The sequence below is a fragment of the Hemitrygon akajei genome, chromosome 5 (genome assembly GCF_048418815.1).
Source record: "Hemitrygon akajei chromosome 5, sHemAka1.3, whole genome shotgun sequence".
NCBI lineage: Eukaryota > Metazoa > Chordata > Chondrichthyes > Myliobatiformes > Dasyatidae > Hemitrygon > Hemitrygon akajei.
The window spans coordinates 98,175,520-98,195,885 of NC_133128.1; the positions used below are offsets into that span (position 1 = coordinate 98,175,520).

The window sequence follows — 20,366 nt, forward strand, 5'->3', positions numbered from 1 at the left end:
TTCTTGTTGTTGGCTTTTCCATTCCTGGGCATTGGTGTTTCCATACCAAGTCGTGATGCAAATTGTCAGGATACTCTCCACTGTGTATTTTTAGAAATTTTTCATTGTTTTAGATGACATGCAAAATCTATGCAAACTTCTAAGAAAATAGAGACAATGCCGTTCCTTCTTTGTAATCGCCCACATTTCTGATTATTTCATTTGCATCCTGAGTAATTAGATGTTATTTTTATATACTATTGTACAATTACTGGAGAGCTAAAGTGGACAAAGGTATAGCGAATGTCTCTCACTTTGCTAAACACACAGAAAATTCAAATTTTATGATTAAAAAGACATGAATAATAAATGTTTCTTGGAAATCGTATAATCATCTGTTTAGAATTTGCAAGAGGAAATCATTTAACACTAATGTGATTCAAATAGTAGTTGTGGTGCTAGGATAGACTGGTGCCTGAATGGCAATATCAAATTCAGATCAGATTCAGATTTATTTATCACGTGTACATCAAAGTGAAATGCATAATTTGTGTTAATAGTGTTATGAATGTACCACAGCTCTGAGGGGCTGAAGGGTGCGGGGGTAGCCCCCTCCTTTGTGAGAATCGCAAGATCACTATTGAGTCAATTCAGGAGACACAGGAAATGAGAGAAAGACATGCAGAATCCACAAAAGGGTTAGAATGTGTCCTGGCCTCCGAAAGGCGGACCCATTGATACCGGCTTTTGTCTCTTGGAGACGGACTTGTGTATTGCATCCTGGACGATGCAATCAAAGCCCCAGGCAATGAACCAAGGAGGAAGTTGGTGGAGGGATTGCATCATCCCCAACCTGATTGACACCTGAGACCCTGTGAGTCAGGATAAAAAGAGGGTCTGTGGGAACAGCCCCTCAGACGCACCAGAAGAAACGCTAGCGATCCCGTAATAGCGAAAGCCGGTGGAAGGCCACGTGCATCCGCTTCCATTTGCCCGGAATCGGTGACCTTTGCCACGGAGAAACGGTTTTTAGCTAACAACGGGGAACTCAACTCTCAACGACTCTTGAAGGATTGACATCATAAACAGAATGGGCAAGTTTTAACCCGTCTCTCTCTCTCTCCAACAATTGCCACACGGGGTCCCCAACGGCTGCAGCCTGTATGAACTGAACGGACTTTTATATTTCCATCAGACAATACATTATCCCCTAGACAACGATACAGTTTATTCCTTATTGATTATTATTATACCCACGCTTTTAGATTTAGTATTGATGACGTATATTATCTCTGTGTTTGCATTGATATTATTTTTGTGTATTTCTATCAATAAATACTGTTAAAAATAGTACCATCAGACTTCACCGGACCTCTCTATCTTTGCTGGTAAGTGACCCAGTTACGGGGTACGTAACAATTGGGGTTCTCGTCTCGAGATTTGATACCAAATTGGGGAGCCAGTGAATCGGGCTTGTAAGTCCAAACTTGGATCTGGTTACGCGGGTAGCCAGACGGGAAACCAGCAAAGATGGACGTGGGTGAATTTATAGAAAACCCAACTCTGGAGGTGCTAGAGGCAGCCACCAAATCAGACTTGATAAATTTGGCAAAGGGGTTAAACCTCGCAGAGGTGAGGTTGTCAATGAAAAAGCGGGAGGTGCGAAGGGCCATAACTCAGTATTATATTGAGAAGAATGTGTTTATAGCTGAGGTATTGGAAAATATCCCTGAAAAGGTACCAGCTAGTGGGACGGCTCAGTTAGAGTTGGAGAAATTAAGGTTGGAACATGCGATTAAGTTAAAGCAGCTGGAAGCAGCTGAGAAGGAGAAAGAAAGAGCCGAGAGAGAGAGAGAGAGAGAAAGAAAGGGCCGAGAGAGAAAGGGAGCACGCGCTCCAGCTAAAGGAGTTAGAGGTGAAACGGGAGCAGGAAAGAGCTGAGAAACAAAGAGAGCACGAAATTCAGTTAAAACAGCTGGAAGCAGCTGAAAAGAGAAGGAAAGGGCCAAGAAGGAGAGGGAGGCAGGGAAACAGAGGAAACATGACTTGGAGATGGAGAAGTTAAGGCAAGAGCAACGAGTTCAGGGGTCAGACCAAGAGGAGCGGTTTAATGTTAGTTGGGAGTTGAGGTTAGTACCTCCGTTCGAGGAGACGGATGTTGATAGTTATTTCTTGCTTTTTGAAAAGGTGGCAGTGAATCAGAAGTGATCCAGAGAACAGTGGGTGGTGTTGTTACAAAGTGTGTTAAAAGGGAAGGCATAGCGGGCATATACAGCGTTGTCCATGGAGGAGGAAGAGGAGGAGAGTTATGACAAAGTAAAGGCGGCCATTCTCCGGAGTTATGAGCTAGTACCTGAAGGGTATAGACAAAAGTTCAGAAATTTAAAGAAAGGGTGGAATCAGACGTATACCGAGTTTGCCTATGAGAAGGGTGTGCTCTTGGACCGTTGGTGCACCGCAGAAATAGTGGATGAGGATTATTGGCGTCTCAGGGAGTTAATTCTGATTGAGGAATTTAAAGGTTGTGTTTCGGAGGATATCCGGATGTATTTGAATGAGAAGCCGAATAAATCCATCTCAGAATTTGCTAGGTTCGCAGATGAATATGCCCTAACCCACAAGACAAAGTCTTCCTCAAATAAAAGTTCCAGAGAGACCGTGGAAACGATCGAGAAAGCCCGCCGGCTGAGGCAGAGGTCCCGCCGGGAGCTAGTGGTAAGATTGAGGGGGAAAGGCAAGACGGCCAGAGATTTCCGGGCTTGACCTGTTTTAATTGTGGAAAGGGGGGCATATTGCATCTAGGTGCTTTGCTCCGAGGAAAGAGACAGGAAAAGGGAAAGCAGCAGTCCCTATCGGATGTGCCGTGGTAATCAGTAAATCGACAAGAGAGCCCCGGGTAGACCGAGTACGAGAAGGGTCTGAGACTTGTATGTCAAACGGAACCGTGTCTGTGAGGGAGGGAGGCACCCCAGTTCCAGTACGGATCTGGAGAGACACGGGGGCGGAACTATCATTGATCAACAGTAAGGTACTAGATTTTGGTCGCAAGATGGGAATGGTAGCTGTGAAAGGAATATGAAAAGGGACGGAAATGGTGCCCTTGCATAAGATCATTATGAATTGTGAGCTAGTCTCTGGACCAGTTGAAATGGGGGTGCGATCAGAATTCCCGAGAACTGACGCGGACGTCCTTCTGGGTAACGATTTAGCCGGTGGTAAGGTTTGGTCGGCAATGACGCTGACAAAACAGCCTGTGAGTGTTGAGGCTCCGCCCCTAGATTCCAAGATCTATCCCGCATGCGCGGTCACTGGCAGCATGTCGAGAGAGACAGCTGAGAACGAGAGCAGTTTAAATCTGGCCAGTATCGATTTGGCCGAGACATTTTTACCGACTCTGCACCACGAGGGTTTGGAGGGTTGTAAAACAGAGGGTAGTAAAGTGAAAGAGAGTAAGTGAGAGGAGATAGACCTTCCCTTAGCGAGGAATGAAGTGCTAGAGGCACGAAATGGAGATGAGAAACAGGTAAAGCTGTTAAAAGGTCCAGAGGTGGACATGGATGATCTGTTTGGTTTGGCAGAACTGTTTGAAGAAGTTGAAAATTCTAAAGGTGTTCCCGATAATGAAATGAGGGCAGTCCTAGATGAAAAGGATGCCCTTACCTTGAAGAAGTCTGCTGGGTTGGCAGATGAGGTTGTTGCAGCCCGCGGGGTTGAATTTTCTCTGGAAGGGAGTTGCCCAGAGAGCAGCTGGGAGAATCAAGGGAATTTAGAATTTGGACCGGGTACGGGTATTGAAAGCCTGGAAGAGGCAAATGTCCCGTTTGAGTGTGTCCAAGATGTGGATGCACGTGGTACTGAACCTAGTAATGGAGCTCAGAAAAAGTCTGAGGTATTTGATTCAGTTGAAAAGGAATGCAGTCCTTGTGGGTTAGATAGACTTGGTTCAGTGTAGAAAGGGTTAACCTTGGTAATAGTGGGAAGTGAGAGTTCCCAGGTGTTTGTGCTCGAAGGGGTGTTAAAAGTTAATGCGGAGATCAAACATGGGGAGATGAATGTTATCATTGAAGAAAACGGGAAATATGTAGTTCCCAAATCGAATGAAAAAAATTAAAAACCTGCGGATCACTTACAGGTTGAGTTGGAAGATGACGGGGCCCCCCATGCTATTGTTATTCCAGAGTGTGGTGTGAAAAGGCAGAATTTGAAATGCTGCTTGAACAAAGAGTTCAAACTGAAAACTAATAGCCTGAAGGGTCCTGAAGAGAAAGCTAGCAACTTGCGTAAAATTAAAGAATTGGGTGGAAATTCAGAAGATGGTCTAAGTTTGGGACACAGCGTTGATAAAATAACTCCTATGAAAGAAGCCGGCAAAAACCTATTTTGCCAGGTTACCCGAGCTCCCCACGTGGGAACTAACCAGAAAAGAGACGAGGGTTAATGGGGACGCCATTTTTAAATAGCAGAAACCGGTTTTAAGGGATTTGGACAAAGCCTGTGAATAATAAAAGACAAACCCCATGGAAGCCTGCCTGTTAAGTTGAAAGCAACATAACGATTGGTATTTGCATGGACTGTTGCAGTATACCCGTAAGCTAAGATCACAACTCTTTAGTTTTGTTGGCTAAAGAAAAATAAGACCTAAAAATAGGTGGTTATTCAATTGGAGTCTGATGCTACAAGACTTTAGTAGGGTACAAGATGTTAAGATATTAAAGGAAGTGACAATTGTAATCGGTAACCATCTAGATACTGAATTGAATGTATAACTGTATTACTCTGTAAAAGAAAAGCTTTTGTATTGTGTTAGATTCTAAAATCCTGTAAGACTCTGTACTACTTCGTTTTCACCGCTGGTGAAAACGCTTTGAAGAAAGGGGGTGTTATGAATGTACCACAGCTCTGAGGGGCCGAAGGGTGCGGGGGTAGCCCCCTCCTTTGTGAGAATCGCAAGATCACTATTGAGTCAATTCAGGAGACACAGGAAATGAGAGAAAGACATGCAGAATCCACAAAAGGGTTAGAATGTGTCCTGGCCTCCGAAAGGCGGACCCATTGATACTGGCTATTGTCTCTTGGAGACGGACTTGTGTATTGCATCCTGGACGATGCAATCAAAGCCCCAGGCAATGAACCAAGGAGGAAGTTGGTGGAGGGATTGCATCATCCCCAACCTGATTGACACCTGAGACCCTGTGAGTCAGGATAAAAAGAGGGTCTGTGGGAACAGCCCCTCAGACGCACCAGAAGAAACGCTAGCGATCCCGTAATAGCGAAAGCCGGTGGAAGGCCACGTGCGTCCGCTTCCATTTGCCCGGAATCGGTGACCTTTGCCACGGAGAAACGGTTTTTAGCTAACAACGGGGAACTCAACTCTCAACGACTCTTGAAGGATTGACATCATAAACAGAATGGGCAAGTTTTAACCCGTCTCTCTCTCTCTCCAACAATTGACACACGGGGTCCCCAATGGCTGCAGCCTGTATGAACTGAACGGACTTTTATATTTCCATCGGACAATACATTATCCCCTAGACAATGATACAGCTTATTCCTTATTGATTATTATTATGCCTGCACTTTTAGATTTAGTATTGATGACATATATTATCTGTGTGTTTGCATTGATATTATTTTTGTGTATTTCTATCAATAAATACTGTTAAAAATAGTACCATCAGACTTCAACAGACCTCTCTATCTTTGCTGGTAAGTGACCCAGTTACGGGGTACGTAACAATAGTCAAACATCGTTTAACCCTGGTCAGACCACACTTGGAATATTGTGTTCAGTTCTAGTTGCTTCATTATAGGAAGGATGTGTAAATTTCAGAGAGAGTGTAGAGGAGATTTACCAGGATTATGCCTAGATTAGAGGGTATGTTTTATGAAGATTGTTTGAGCAAGCCTTTCTGTGTAGAGCAAAGGAGAATGAGAGGTGATTTGATACAGATGAACAAGATGATAAGAGCACATTAGAGTGGATAGCCAGAGGCAAGGCAATGGCAAATTTGGGCACAACATTGTGGACCAAAGGGCCTCTACTGTACTATAATGTTCTACATCCTGCAGCCAAGGATGTGTTGGGCACAGACTGCAAGTGTCAACATGCATTCTGGCGCCATTATAGTTTGTCCACTGTGTTCAGCAGAACATCACAATTAGCAACAGAAACAGAACAAAGCAAACCCCTTTTCCACCCTCCCATCTCCCCGCTGCCTCAATAAAGGCTTTTTTGTAGGTTCTTCCTGTGACTGTGTGGGTCCCCCCGAGGTGCTCTGTTTTTCACCCCCCCCACTCCCCAAGATATGCAAGCTGGTATGTTAATTGACTGGTTTAAATTGCACCCATTCTGTCGGTGTGTGGTAGAATCTGGAGAGGGAATGGATTTTAAAGTTAATTTGGGAAGAATAAAAAGGGATTACTGTAAGATTAACATAGATGGTGATTAATGGTCAGCATACACTTGATGGGCCGAAGGGCCTATAATCTATTCTAGGGACAGAAATAAAAAACAGAGAAGGAAATTACATTTATAAAACATATTTCATTGATTTTATTCACCACATACATTTAATCAGTATTTACTGTGGTATATTGGTGCAACATTCAACAAATATCAAATAAAGAATTATATAAACAATAAAGCGGGAGGTTAATGTATGAATATAGAATAAAATATACATACATACCACTATGTATTTACAATGTAAACAGCTTTATAAAAATAGTTTAAAGTGTTTACAGTGTATTGCAGTGATGGGGTAATAGATAGAGGGGAGTTGGGGGTTAATTAGAATGGTTGATCAGATTAACATAAGATCTTTTAAGGTAGAGTGAAGTTTTTGTTTTAATAGTCTTTAGTGCTTTCCCGAAGCAGCTTTTTTTGCCCACTTCTTTGATCTGGACACGTCTTGCATGACCCCATTTTAATGCCAATTAAGTACAATTTAAAAGTAAATACAAAATTTTGCAAATGTTCGAAGTCTGAAGTAAAACCAAAAATGCTGGAAGTACTGGGCAGGTCAGGCAGCATCTGCAGGGAGAGGACATCTGACTGTTTCCAGATCCAAAGGGATGGTGCTGTGCTGTTCTGTTCTATATTCCATTTATAACCAGGCTCTCTGTGTCCTGTCAATGCGGTGGACAACTGGTTCCAGAGGATGGGTTGAGCGAACTAGGGCTTTTCTCTTTGGGGTGAAGGAGAATGAGAAATGACTTGATAGAGGCTCATAAGATGACAGGAGGCATTGATAGAGTTGACGGCCAGAATCTTTTCCCCTGGGTAATATGAGAAGTGATTTGAGGAATGTGTAGGGGAGGATGTCAGAGGTAGGATTTTTACACACAGTAGTACTGGGAGTGGTAGTTCAGGCAGATATACAAACCCCATTTCCAGAAAAGTTGGGATATTTTCCAAAATGCAATAAAAACAAAAACCTGTGATATGTTAATTCACGTGAACCCTTATTTAGCTGACAAAAGTACAAAGAAAAGATTTTCAAAAGTTTTACTGACCAACTTAATTGTATTTTGTAAATATACACAAATTTAGAATTTGATGGCTGCAACACACTCAACAAAAGTTAGGACAGAGTTAAAATAAGATTGAAAAGTGCACAGAATATTCAAGTAACACCGGTTTGGAAGACTCCACATTAAGCAGGCTAATTGGTAGCAGGTGAGGTATCATGACTGGGTATAAAAGTAGCGTCCATCAAAGGCTCACCCCTTTGTGCCAGAATTCGTGAGAGAATTGTTAGTCAGTTCAAAAGGAACATTTCCCAACGCAAGATTGCAGCGAATTTAGGTCTTTCAACATCTACAGTACATAATATTGTGAAAAGATTCAGAGAATTCAGAGACATCTCAGTGCGTAAAGGGCAAGGCGGGAAACCACTGTTGAATGTGCGTGATCTTCGAGCCCTCAGGCGCCACCGCCTAAGAAACCGTCATGCTACTGTGACAATTATAGCCACCTGGGCTCGGGAGTACTTTGGAAAACCATTGTCACTTAACACAGTCTGTCACTGCATCTAGAAATGCAACTTGAAACTGTATTACGCAAGGAGGAAGCCATACATCAACTCTATGCAAAAACGCCAGCGAGTTCTCTGGGCCTGAGCTCATCTCAGATGGACCGAAAGACTGTGGAACCGTGTGCTGTGGTCAGATGAGTCCACATTTCAGCTAGTTTTCGGAAAAAACGGGCATCAAGTTCTTCGTGCCAAAGTTGAAAACAACCATCCTGATTGTTGTCAGCGAAAGGTGCAAAAGCCAGCATCTGTGATGGTATGGGGGTGCATCAGTGCCCACGGCATGGGTGAGTTGCATGTATGTGAAGGTACCATTGACTCTGAGGCGTATATTAGGATTTTAGAGAGACGTATGTTGCCGTCAAGGCGACGTCTCTTCCCGGGACATCCATGCTTATTTCAGCAGGACAATGCCAGACCACATTCTGCATGGGCTACAACAGCGTGGCTTTGTAGACACAGAGTGCGTGTGCTTGACTGGCCTGCTGCCAGTCCAGATCTATCTCCTATTGAAAATGTATGGCGCATCATGAAGAGGAGAATCAGACAACGGAGACCACGGACTGTTGAGCAGCTGAGCAGCTGTATTTTTACAAAATATAATTAAGTTGGTCAGTAAAACTATTGAAAATCTTTTCTTTGTACTTTTGTCAGTTAAATAAAGGTTCGTGTGAATTAACATATCACAGATTTTTGTTTTTATTGCATTTCGGAAAATATCCCAACTTTTCTGGAAATGGGGTTTGTAAATATACACAAATTTAGAATTTGATGGCTGCAACACACTCGACAAAAGTTGGGACAGAGGCATGTTTACCATTGTATTACATCACCTTTCCTTTTAATAACAGTTTTTAGTCGTTTTGGAACTGAGGATACTAATTGTAGTAGATTTGCAACTGGAAATTTTGTCCATTCTTGCTTGATATAAGACTTCAGCTGCTCAACAGTCCGTGGTCTCCGTTGTCTGATTCTCCTCTTCATGATGCGCCATACATTTTCAATAGGAGATAGATCTGGACTGGCAGCAGGCCAGTCAAGCACACACACTCTGTGTCTACAAAGCCACGCTGTTGTAACCCGTGCAGAATGTGGTCTGGCATTGTCCTGCTGAAATAAGCACGGACGTCCTGGGAAGAGACGTCGCCTTGACGGCAACATACGTCTCTCTAAAATCCTAATATACACCTCATTGTCAATGGTACCTTCACATACATGCATCTCACCCATGCCGTGGGCACTGATGCACCCCCATACCATCATAGATGCTGGCTTTTGCACCTTTCGCTGATAACAATCAGGATGGTCGTTTTCATCTTTGGCACGGAGAACTCGACGCCCGTTTTTTCCAAAAACTAGCTGAAATGTGGACTCATCTGACCACAGCACACGGTTCCACAGTCTTTCGGTCCATCTGAGATGAGCTCAGGCCCAGAGAACTCGCTGGCGTTTCTGCATAGAGTTGATGTATGGCTTCCTCCTTGCGTAATACAGTTTCAAGTTGCATTTCTGGATGCAGCGATGGACTGTGTTAAGTGACAATGGTTTTCCGAAGTACTCCCGAGCCCAGGTGGCTATAATTGTCACAGTAGCATGACGGTTTCTATGGTAGTGCTGCCTGAGGGCTCGAAGATCACGCGTATTCAACAGTGGTTTCCGACCTTGCCCTTTACACACTGAGATGTCTCTGAATTCTCTGAATCTTTTCACAATATTATGTACTGTAGATGTTGAAAGACCTAAATTCTCTGCAATCTTGCATTGGGAAATGTTCCTTTTGAACTGACTAACAATTCTCTCATGAATTTTGGCACAAAGGGGTGAGCCACGACCCATCCTTGCTTGCAAAGACTGAGCCTTTGATGGACGCTACTTTTATACCCAGTCATGATACCTCACCTGCTACCAATTAGCCTGCTTAATGTGGAGTCTTCCAAACCGGTGTTACTTGAATATTCTGTGCACTTTTCAATCTTATTTTAACTCTGTCCCAACTTTTGTTGAGTGTGTTGCAGCCATCAAATTCTAAATTTGTGTATATTTACAAAATACAATTAAGTTGGTCAGTAAAACTTTTGAAAATCTTTTCTTTGTACTTTTGTCAGCTAAATAAAGGTTCACGTGAATTAACATATCACAGGTTTTTGTTTTTATTGCATTTTGGAAAATATCCCAACTTTTTGGAAATGGGTTTTGTACATTAGGGGCATTTAAGAGACACCAAGATAGGCATTGGATGAAAGAAAAATGGAGGGCTAGGTGGGAAGGAAGTGGGAGAGTTTAGAACCAGAGGATACAGCCTCAGAATAGAAGGACATCCCTTAGAACAGAGGTGAGGAGGACTTTCTTTAACCAGAGGGTGGTGAATCTGTGGAATTCATTGCCATAGACGGCTGTGGAGTCTAAGTCACTGGGTATATTTAAAGCGGAGGGTGATTAGTAAGGGCAATGAAGGTAACTGGGAGAAGGCAAGAGAATGGGTATATTATGAGGAAAATAAATCACTCATGATTGAATAGTGGAGCAGACTTGATGGGCTAGGTGGTCTAGTTCTTCTGTGTCTTATGGGTAGGGTTAGATTGATCTTGGAGTAGGTAAAAAGGTCAGCACAACATTGTGGACGAAGGGCCTATACTGTATTGTACTGTGTTCTGTGAGCTTGAAGGTGAATGTTGGAGTGAACTTTTTCACTCACCTCTGTAGCCCATCTAACCACTGTCACTGCTCTTCTCTCACCCAAACCACAGGAACGTCTCCTGTTGTCTGTGCTCCCACGCCACGTTGCCATGGAAATGAAGGCTGACATTAACGCAAAGCAGGAGGTCATGATGTTTCACAAGATTTATATACAGAAGCACGACAATGTCAGGTATTTGGCACCAGCCTGGTTGCAGATACTTCACCATCCTCACTGTATGTTGAGTTATCTGAAGCACCACACTTTATCGGAAGAGTTATAACGTACTGTAATATAATCCTGGCTGTAGTCTGAAGAGCATGAAAACCCAAAGTGTTGAAAAAAACTCAGCAAATTGGACAGCATCGATAGAGAGAGAGAAAGAGAAGGAGTTAAGGTTTCAGGTGCAGGACCCTCACAGTTTTAGTTGTGGAGGGGTGGATAGAAGAAATGGAATTTGAGACCAGGCACTCTGACTATTTCTCTTTCCGTGGATGCTGCCTGTCTTGCTGAGCGTTCCCAGCTATTTTTGATTTGATGCAGATTTTCTACATTTGCAGTTTTTGTTTGATTTTCGATATTGGTGAAGAGTTGGATTTTGTACAGGATTATAATTGTGTCCTCAGGATCAGTATGAGGACCTCTGTTGTCTTTGCTCTCTGCTAGTGACCTGAATTTGAGTGTGTTTGCAAATTTGGTAGCCGCTGTAAATGTTAAACAGTGAAGAGAGGTGAAAGTTTACTGGAAGGTGTATTCAGTGAAATTCAATACAGAGAAGGGTGAATTGGTGTAACTTATTGTGTAAAATGAGGGGATACAATATGACCAAATGCTGCAAATTTGGAGGAATGGGAATCATAGACCACAGTCCTCGAAGGTGGTAATTAGTTCATAGTCGTAGAAAACTCCAGCACGGAAACAGGCCCTTCAGCCCATCTAGTCCATGCTGAACTATTAATCTGCCTCGTCCCATCGATCTGCACCCAGACAACAGCCCTTCATATCTCCCCCATCTGTATATCTGTCCAAATTTCCTTTAGGTGTTGCAAATGAACCCACATCAACCACAGTCAGCTTGTTCCACTCTCCACCACTCTCTGATCGAAGACATTCCCCCTCAGGTTCCCTTAAATATTTCACCTCACATCCTTACTCCTCTAGTTCTAGTCTCACCCAGTCAGTGGAAAAAGCCTGCTTGTATTTACTCTGTCTATATTCATGATTTTGTATAGTAGATATGATAATTATTGCAAATGCTGGAAATCTGAAATAAAACAAAATGCTGGTCAGACAATGGGGAGAGAGAGTTAATATTTCAGGTCAAAATATTAACTGTTTTTCTATAGTTCATGAATATTTCCAATATTGTCAGTTATTAAAATAAGACTATGACCACCTATGTAGAGTAATCAGAATCAGAATCAGAATCAGACTTTAATCGCCAAGTACCTATGCACATACAAGGAATTTACTTCCGGCAGATGTTGTCTCTCTGCTCATAACAATAATAATGATAAATATAAATGAAAATATAGATTATACATACAGGTAAAGAAGTAGTTATGATAATAAATCGTTGTTTAAACCTCTGTTACTATGTCCATCCAGTGTTATGTCAAGGCCTTGGAACAGGGTCGTGCCGAGGCCTTGGAACAGGCTTGGGAGATTTTACCTGAATAGCTTCAGGTTAGATGGGGTGTACGAACCATGTATCTATGTTCTGTCTGTTTGGAGTTTGTATCTATTTGTCAAGTGGCTTGGGCGTGGTAGAAACAAGTAAGTCTAGTAACGCATTCTCATTTCGTTTAGTCTAGTTGAGAGGGGGAAGCCATGGAGAATGATAATCTTTATGTTGACTGATATTAGTATGCTTAAACATGCTATTAGTAAAGCTAATTCTGTTGACTCTTTATTGGAATTTTATTAGACTGCTAATTGAGTCGTTATTGGAATGCTAACTTTGTTACTTCACTTAAATGTGTATAGAATGCTAATTTTGCTGATAGACCACAAGCCAGGCCCTCCTTATCTGCGGGGGATTGGTTCTGGGACCCCCCGTGGATACCAGAATTCGCGGATGCTCAGGTCCCTTATTCAACCCGTCTCAATGCGCCGGACCTTAGGACCCAGCAGAACCCCAGACTGTCTCAGTGCGGTGGACATTAGGACCCGGCGGTAGAGATCTGAATCCGCAGTGTTTCTGTTCGCGAAAATAATCACGAACATGATTAAAAATAAAGCCATTGGTCATTGGAAAAGCGTTAGGCTATACCGGTCAACAATCAGAACAATTTTAAAGGATAAAGTGAGAAAGGCTCTGCTCCGATGAAAGCTACAATTATTACTAAGCAACGCAGTGGTTTAATTATTGGGTTTTGGGTTTTTGTTCCTCCACATCCACCCGGCATGGTGGAGAGCGCACTCCATAGCGATCTGTCCCGAGTCCCGAGAACTTCCGTTCCTGAGCCCGACACTGAAACGTACGTTCTTAAGCGTTTTATATGCATAGAAAGGTAAAATATATACTATATACTAAGACAAACGTTTGACTAACTGACGCTAAAAAATACCGGATGTATCTGTTCTGACTTACCTAGTAAGAGAACTTCCGATTTTTTTCGATCCCGATCCACGATAACCCACGCACATCCTCCCGTATACTTCAAATCATCTCTAGATTACTTATAATACCTAATACAATGTAAATGCTACGTAAAATGGTTGTTATACTGCATTGTTTAGGGAATAATGAGAAGAAAAAAGTCTGCACATGCTCGAACAACATGTACTGGAGAGCACTTCCGGGTTTTCGCGATTCACGGTTGGTTGAATTAGCGCATGCAGAATTCGCGGATAAGGAGGGCCGACTGTATTGCTAATTTGGTTTCATTAATTTATCGCTATGTACAACCATTTGTCTATCAACACACACAAAATGCTGGTGGAACACAGCAGGCCAGGCAGCATCTATAAGGAGAAGCACACATATAGATGCTGCCTGGCCTGCTGTATTCCACCAGCATTTTGTGTGTGTTGTTTGAATTTCCAGCATCTGCAGATTTCCTCGTGTTAACCATTGTCTATGCTGGTTTTGGCAATGAAGGACTAAAAGTGCATGTTTTGACTTTGGAACTTTGTTATTTGATAGTGTTACTCTCCTGGCTTGTTGTCTCAGTGGTTCTGGCTTGTTTTAAAGTAACACCACATGCGGAGACCGGAGGACTGAGGTAGTTCTCCTTAGAGCAGAGATTAATTAAATAATTAAATTGATCAGTCCTGCGCATCAGCTTGGAGGAATTTTAGGCTATTTTTCCTTACAAAACGGCTTCAACTCTGGGATGTTGGTGGGCTTCCTTGCATGAACTGCTTGCTTCAGGCCCTTCCACAACGGTTCTATAGGATTAAGGTCAGGACTTTAACTTGGCCATTCCAAAACACAATTTTTCTTTTTAAGCTATTCCATTGTTGATTTACTCTTTTAGATCATTGTCTTGTTGCATTATCCAACTTCTGTTAAGCTTCAGGTGACAAACTGCTACCCAGACATTCTCCTGTAAAATGTCTTGATCCAGTTTTGAATTCATTGTTCCCTCAATAATTGCAAGCTGTCCAGGCCTTGAGGCAGCAAAGCAGCCCCAAACCATCATGTTCCTTCCACCATGCTTCACAGTTGGGATGAAGTTTTGGTGTTGGTATGCAGTGCCCTTTTCCCTCCAAACATAGCAATGTGTGTTTCTGTGAGAAAGTTCAACTTTTGTCTCACCTGTCCACAGAACATTGTCCCAGAAGCGTTGTAGAACATCCAGATGATCTTTTGCATACTTGAGACATGCAGCAATGTTTTGTTTGGAGAGCAGTGGTTTCCTCCCTGAACACTATTCTTGTTCAATATGTTTCTTATAGTAGACACATGAACAGAGACTTTAGCAATTTGTAGAGATGTCTGCAGGTCTTTTGCTGTTTAGCTTGAGTAGAACATGCTCAGTCAGTAACCTGACTTTGTGTGTCTTTTTTGTAGGGCAGGACACGTCTACAGCCCACACCTCCAATTTCATCTCATTTATTGGAACACCTGACTCCAAATAGCTTTTGTAGAAGGCATTACCCCAGAGGGTCATATATGTTTTCCAACAAATACATGTAATATTGGATCATTTTTCTCAATAACTAACTGAAAAGGTATAATGTTTGCTGTGTTATTTATGTAATTGGTTCTCTTTGTCTAGTTTTGGGACATGTGAAAATCTGGTCACATTTTGTGTCATATTTATGCAGAAATAGAGAAAATTCAAACCTTCCAACACCACTGTCGATTCAGTAGATTGATTCATGGGATGAGGAGTTGTTTGATAAGCGACTGAGAACAGCGACCATGTACTCTGTAGAGTTTCATACAAGATTTGGGGAGTAATCATGCAGCATGCTGTTCACTCTGTGTTGGTTACTGTGGTGCTACTGGAATCTAGAGTCATCTGTTGTGTCTGCTTCTCAGCAGTATAACATTGTCACTGACCAGCATTCAGTCACCAGCAAGACCTGGAGTCTCAGCATGTGTATAGTCTTAAAGATGCAGCCTTGTAAATAAAACTTTATGTTTTAATTAGAGTTAATGCTTTGTTGTAGAAAATTATGAATTGACAATAAGCACATAAAAGTGACTCCCACCACTAAGTTTTATGTAGGTTTACCCTAGGCAAATATTTATGCACCAATTAGCTACGTACAGTATGTGTTTGTATCTGTCTACCTTTCTATCTATATCTGTCTATATTTATAGGTTATATAAGTCTATAAGATATAGTGATTTATTTTGTGTTGCATTGTACTGCTGCCACAAAACAACAAACTTCATGACATACAATTGTCAGTGATATTAAACCTGATTCTAATTCTGCTTCAGAAACATGTTTTTTTTTGGCACTTTCCTGTCATAGAATCACATTTACACGATGCACCAAACGTACCACTAGAATGAAAGGCACAGTGACAAGGGGCTGTGGTGTTGGCTTACTGCTAATGCATTGATCTTTATGAAAGATATACAAGGCAATCTTTTCACTGTACCTGGTAGATGGGACAGGCAGATGATCAAAGAGGGTTTGAAGGTTATTCTTACATATCCACAGGGCAGGCATGACAATGGAATAGTATGATTAAATGTTTTTACTAAGTCATGTTGGTAATGGTACACGCTGATCAATTTACAGTGTGGGAGCCAGGAACCTCGCCCACCGAGGCAAAATACATGTGCATTCAAAAGCCTACACCCAAAAGAGAGCACCTCCAAGGTAGGAGGCCCGGTCAATTCACTGACCATCGATCAGCCGCATCTGTACTTGCCACATTCTTGCAATATGGTAGACCTTTAATTGGAGAACATCCAAGAGATTTGGGGTAGGAATTTCTTTGGGCAGCTCTGAAGGAGTCATAGAAATTAAAATGTGTAAAAAGCTAGAATTAAGAATTTAATCTGGGCAAGAGTACATGTGACAATAATAAACCAATGTACCAATATGTAAGCGATTGTGCTGTAAGTATGCTGTCTGTTGGGGTGAAGTTTTTTATAAGACATTGGCCTAATTTAGGACCATAAGATATAGGAGCAGAATTAGGACAATTGCCTAGTGAGTCTGCTCCACCTTTCCATGGCTGATCTATTTCCTTCTAGACCCCAATTTACAGTATTGTGTGCAGTTCTGGTCAAATACACCTAGGAAAGGTATCAATAAGATTGAAAGAGTGTTGAAAAAATGTCACCAAAACTTGAGAACCTGAGCTGTAGGGTTTTATTCCCTAGAACATAGGAAAATGAAGGAAGGTGGGAGTTTTGTAAGAGGTATACAAAATAATGAGAAACATAGATAGGATATTTGCAGGCTGGCTTTTTCATCTGAGGTTGGGTGAGACTAGAATTAGAGGTCATGGGTTGAGGGTGAAAGGTGAATATTTACGGGGAACGTAAGGGGGAACTTCTTCACTCAGAGGGTGGTGAGAGCATAACACATAAGAGCAGAACTAGGCCATTCAGCTATTGAATCAGCTCTGCCATCATCATGGCTGATCCTGTATCCAACTCAACCCCATACATTTGCCATCTCACCATATCATTTGATGCCCTGGCTGATCAGGAAACAATCAACTTCCACATTGAATATATGCACTGACTTGGGCTCCACTGCAGTCTGTGGCAGAGCATTCTACAGATTCACTACTCTTTGGCTAAAAAAATTCCTTCTTACCTCTGTTCTAAAAGGTAGTCCCTCAATTTTGAGGTTGTGCCCTGTGGTTCTGGATACCCCCACCAAGGGAAACATCCTCTTCACATCCACCTTGTCTAGCCCTTTCAACATTCAGTAGGTATCAATGAGATCACATGCATTCTTCTAAACTCTAGTGAGTACAGGTCCAAAACTGCCAAACACTCCTCATATATTAACCCCTTCATTCACAGAATCATCCTCGTGAACCTCTTCTGGACTCTCTCCAATGACAACACATCCTTTCTGAGATGTAGGGCCCAAAACTGTTGACAATACTTCAAGTATGGCCTGGCTAGTGTCTTATAAAGATTCACATTATCTCCTTGTTTTTATAGAAACATAGAAAACCTGCAGCACAATACAGGCCCTTAGGCCCACAAAGTTGTGCCGAACATGTCCCTTAGAAATTACTAGCCTTACCTATTGCCCTCCATTTTACTAAGTTCCATGTACCTATCTAAAAGCCTCTTAAGAGACCCTATTGTATCCACCTCCACCACCGTTGCCAGCAGCCCATTCCACGCACTCATCACTCTCTGAGTAAAAAGCTTACCCCTGACATCTCCTCTGTACCTACTCCACAGCACCTTAAACCTGTTTCAACGACGTTTCGGGTCGAGACCCTTCATCAGACCCTTCGACTGCTCCTATCAACGGATGCTGCCTGACCTGCTGAGTTCATCCAGCTTTTTTGTACGTCTTGATTGGTTATCAACTGATGTCTATTATAAACCCACAGACTCTCACAACTACTTGGACTATACCTCTTCATACCCCGTTACTTGTAAAAACATCATCGCTTTCTCTCAACTACTCCATCTCTGCTGTATCTGCTCTCAGGATGAAGTTTTTCATTCTAGAAGGAAGGAGATGTCCTCCTTTTAAAAAGAAAGGGGCATCCCTTCCTCCACCATCAGCGCTGCCCTCAACCACATCTCTAACCATTTCACACACATTTGCTCTTACCCTTCCTCCCACCACCCCATCAGGAATAGGATTCCCCTTGTCTTCACATAATTCTCTACAACTTCTGCCCTCTCTAATGGGATCCCACCACCAAATACATCTTTCTTTCCCTCCCTCCCCCATTTTCTGCTTTCTGCAGGCATCGCTCCCCATGTGGCTCCCTTGTCAAGTCATGCCTCCGCACTGATCTCCCTCCTGGCGCTTATCCTTGCAAGTAGAACAAATGGCATACCTGCCGCTACACCTCCTCCCTCACTACCATTCAAGACACCAAACAGTCCCCCAGTGGCCACCCATATTAATTCCACTTCCCATTCTGGCACGTTAATCCATGGCCTCCTGTACTGCTGCAATGAGGCCACGCTCAGGTTGGAGGAACAACACCTTGTATTATGTCTGGGTAACACCCAACCTGTCGGCATGAACACCGATTTCTCGAACTTCTGATAAGGCCACCCCCCCCCCCCCCCCCACAACAACTTTCACCGTCCCCATACCCTTTTTCCCTCTCTCACCTTATCTCCTTGCCTGCCCATCACCTCGCTCTGGTGCTCCTCCACCCTGTTCTTTCTTCCATGGTCTTCCGAACTCTGCTATCAGATTCCTCCCTTCTTCAGTCCTGCATCTCTTTCACCAATCAACTTCCCAGCTCTTTATTTCATCCCTCCCCCTCCAGGTTTCACCTGTCACCTTGTGTTTCTCTCTCGCCTTCCCCACCTTTTAAATCTTCTACTCATTTTTATCCTCTAGTCCTGTCAAAGGGTCTCTGCCTGAAAAGTCGACTGTACTTTTTACCACAGATGCTGCCTGCTTGTTGAGTTTCTCCAGCATTTTGTGTGTATTGCTTGGATTTCCAACATCTGCAGATTTTCTCTTATTTATAATTTCCTTTCTTTTGCCTTCCTCCCTTAAAGAGTGAAGTGATATTTGCTAACAATAGAGTGGCATTTAATAGAAATTTGAATGGGTCCATGGATGGGTGGGGTATGGAGGGCTGTAGTTCGGGTGCAGGTCAGTGGGACGAGGCAGAACGATAGTTCAGCATGGACTAGATGGGATGAATGGCCTGTTTGTGTGCTGTAGTGTGTTATGACTCTATATGCACAAGTATGCACAGATGCAATGAAATACATACTTGCAGCATCATAGGCACATAGCATTCACAAGAAAGACGTACCTGAAAGATCAGTTTTACAAAATAATACAAAAAAGGAGAACAAGGAAAGGGCACTTGTAGTGCAAAGTAGTCAGTGCTGCATAATAAAGGAGCAACCTTGAACCAGCTTTAATCGGTTGGTTCAAGAACCAAATGGTTGAAGGGAAGTAGCAGTTCTTGAACATGCTGGTTCAGGCTTCTGTGCCTCCTGCCTACTGTCCACCTCTACCACTTCCTAAAGCCACTCATTCCATTTATAACCACCATCTTGTGGAAAAAGTTCCTCCTCGGGCCCTGTTATAATTTTTTTCTTTTGCCTGTATGCTAATTTTTGACTCTCCTACGCTGGGGAAAAGATTGTGACCTCCCAGCTGATCTCTGCTCCTCCTAATTTTATAAATCGGTCCTTAATTGTTCAAGCTCTCCACTCCCAGTGTCTTTTCCATGCCCACTGGGCTGGATGAAAGTCTCTTGTTCCTGTTAACTGGAATATCCAGAAATTAGATCACTCGAGACTACGGTGATGTAATTGTTAAGTTACAGATGCACTGTGGAAAGTATCCTTTTTTAAAGATGATCTTTACTTGTCACATGTACATTGAACCATTGAATCATACAGTGAAATGCATCGTTTGCGTCAATGATCAGCGCATTTTGAGGATGCGCTGAAGGCAGCCCACAAGTGTCACCGTGTTTCTGACGCCAATGTAGCCTGACCACAACCTATTACCCGTACCTCTTTGGAACAGACAGTAGTGGGAATTGAACTTGGATCGCTGGTGCTGTAAAGAGTTACGCTAACCACCACTCTACTGTGCCACCCGGACGGGATGTATCATATCCCCATAGGACATTTCTAACCCACAGGAACCCAAGAGGCTACAGAAGGTGGGGGAGGGGAAGGAGTACAAGCTGGAAGGTGAGGGTGAAGCCGGGTGAAGGGGAAGGTGGATGGGTGAGGTAAGGAGGTGCGAAGGAAAGCTGGAAGAGGTAAAGAGCTGAAGAGGACATTGGGCTATGGAAGAAAGGGCAGGAAGGGTGGGAGCAGTAGAAAATGGGTGAGAGGGATACCAGAGTAGAGAATGTAGAATGTAGAGAGAAAATCGGTGGGGAGAAAATTACTGGAAGTTAGAGAAATTGATGTTCATAGCATCAAGTTGTAGGCTGCCCAGACGGAATATGTTTTTGCTCTTTCAGTCTGAGTTTGGCTTCATTCTGACAGAGGAGGAATTACAGAACGGCCCATCTCACTATGCTGTCCACCAAACTGGTCCTATTTGCCAGTGTTTGGTCCA

At 42.8% G+C, this 20,366-nt stretch overlaps 1 protein-coding gene across 1 annotated transcript in view; it reads left to right on the forward strand.

Annotated features, from left to right (window-relative positions):
- adcy5 (adenylate cyclase 5) overlaps positions 1-20,366 on the forward strand; it is a 416,408-nt gene that overhangs the window by 194,105 nt on the left and 201,937 nt on the right. The window contains exon 4 of the mRNA XM_073046122.1: positions 10,760-10,881. Within this exon, the coding sequence (XP_072902223.1) occupies positions 10,760-10,881 (122 nt within the window). The remainder of the gene's footprint in view (positions 1-10,759; positions 10,882-20,366) is intronic.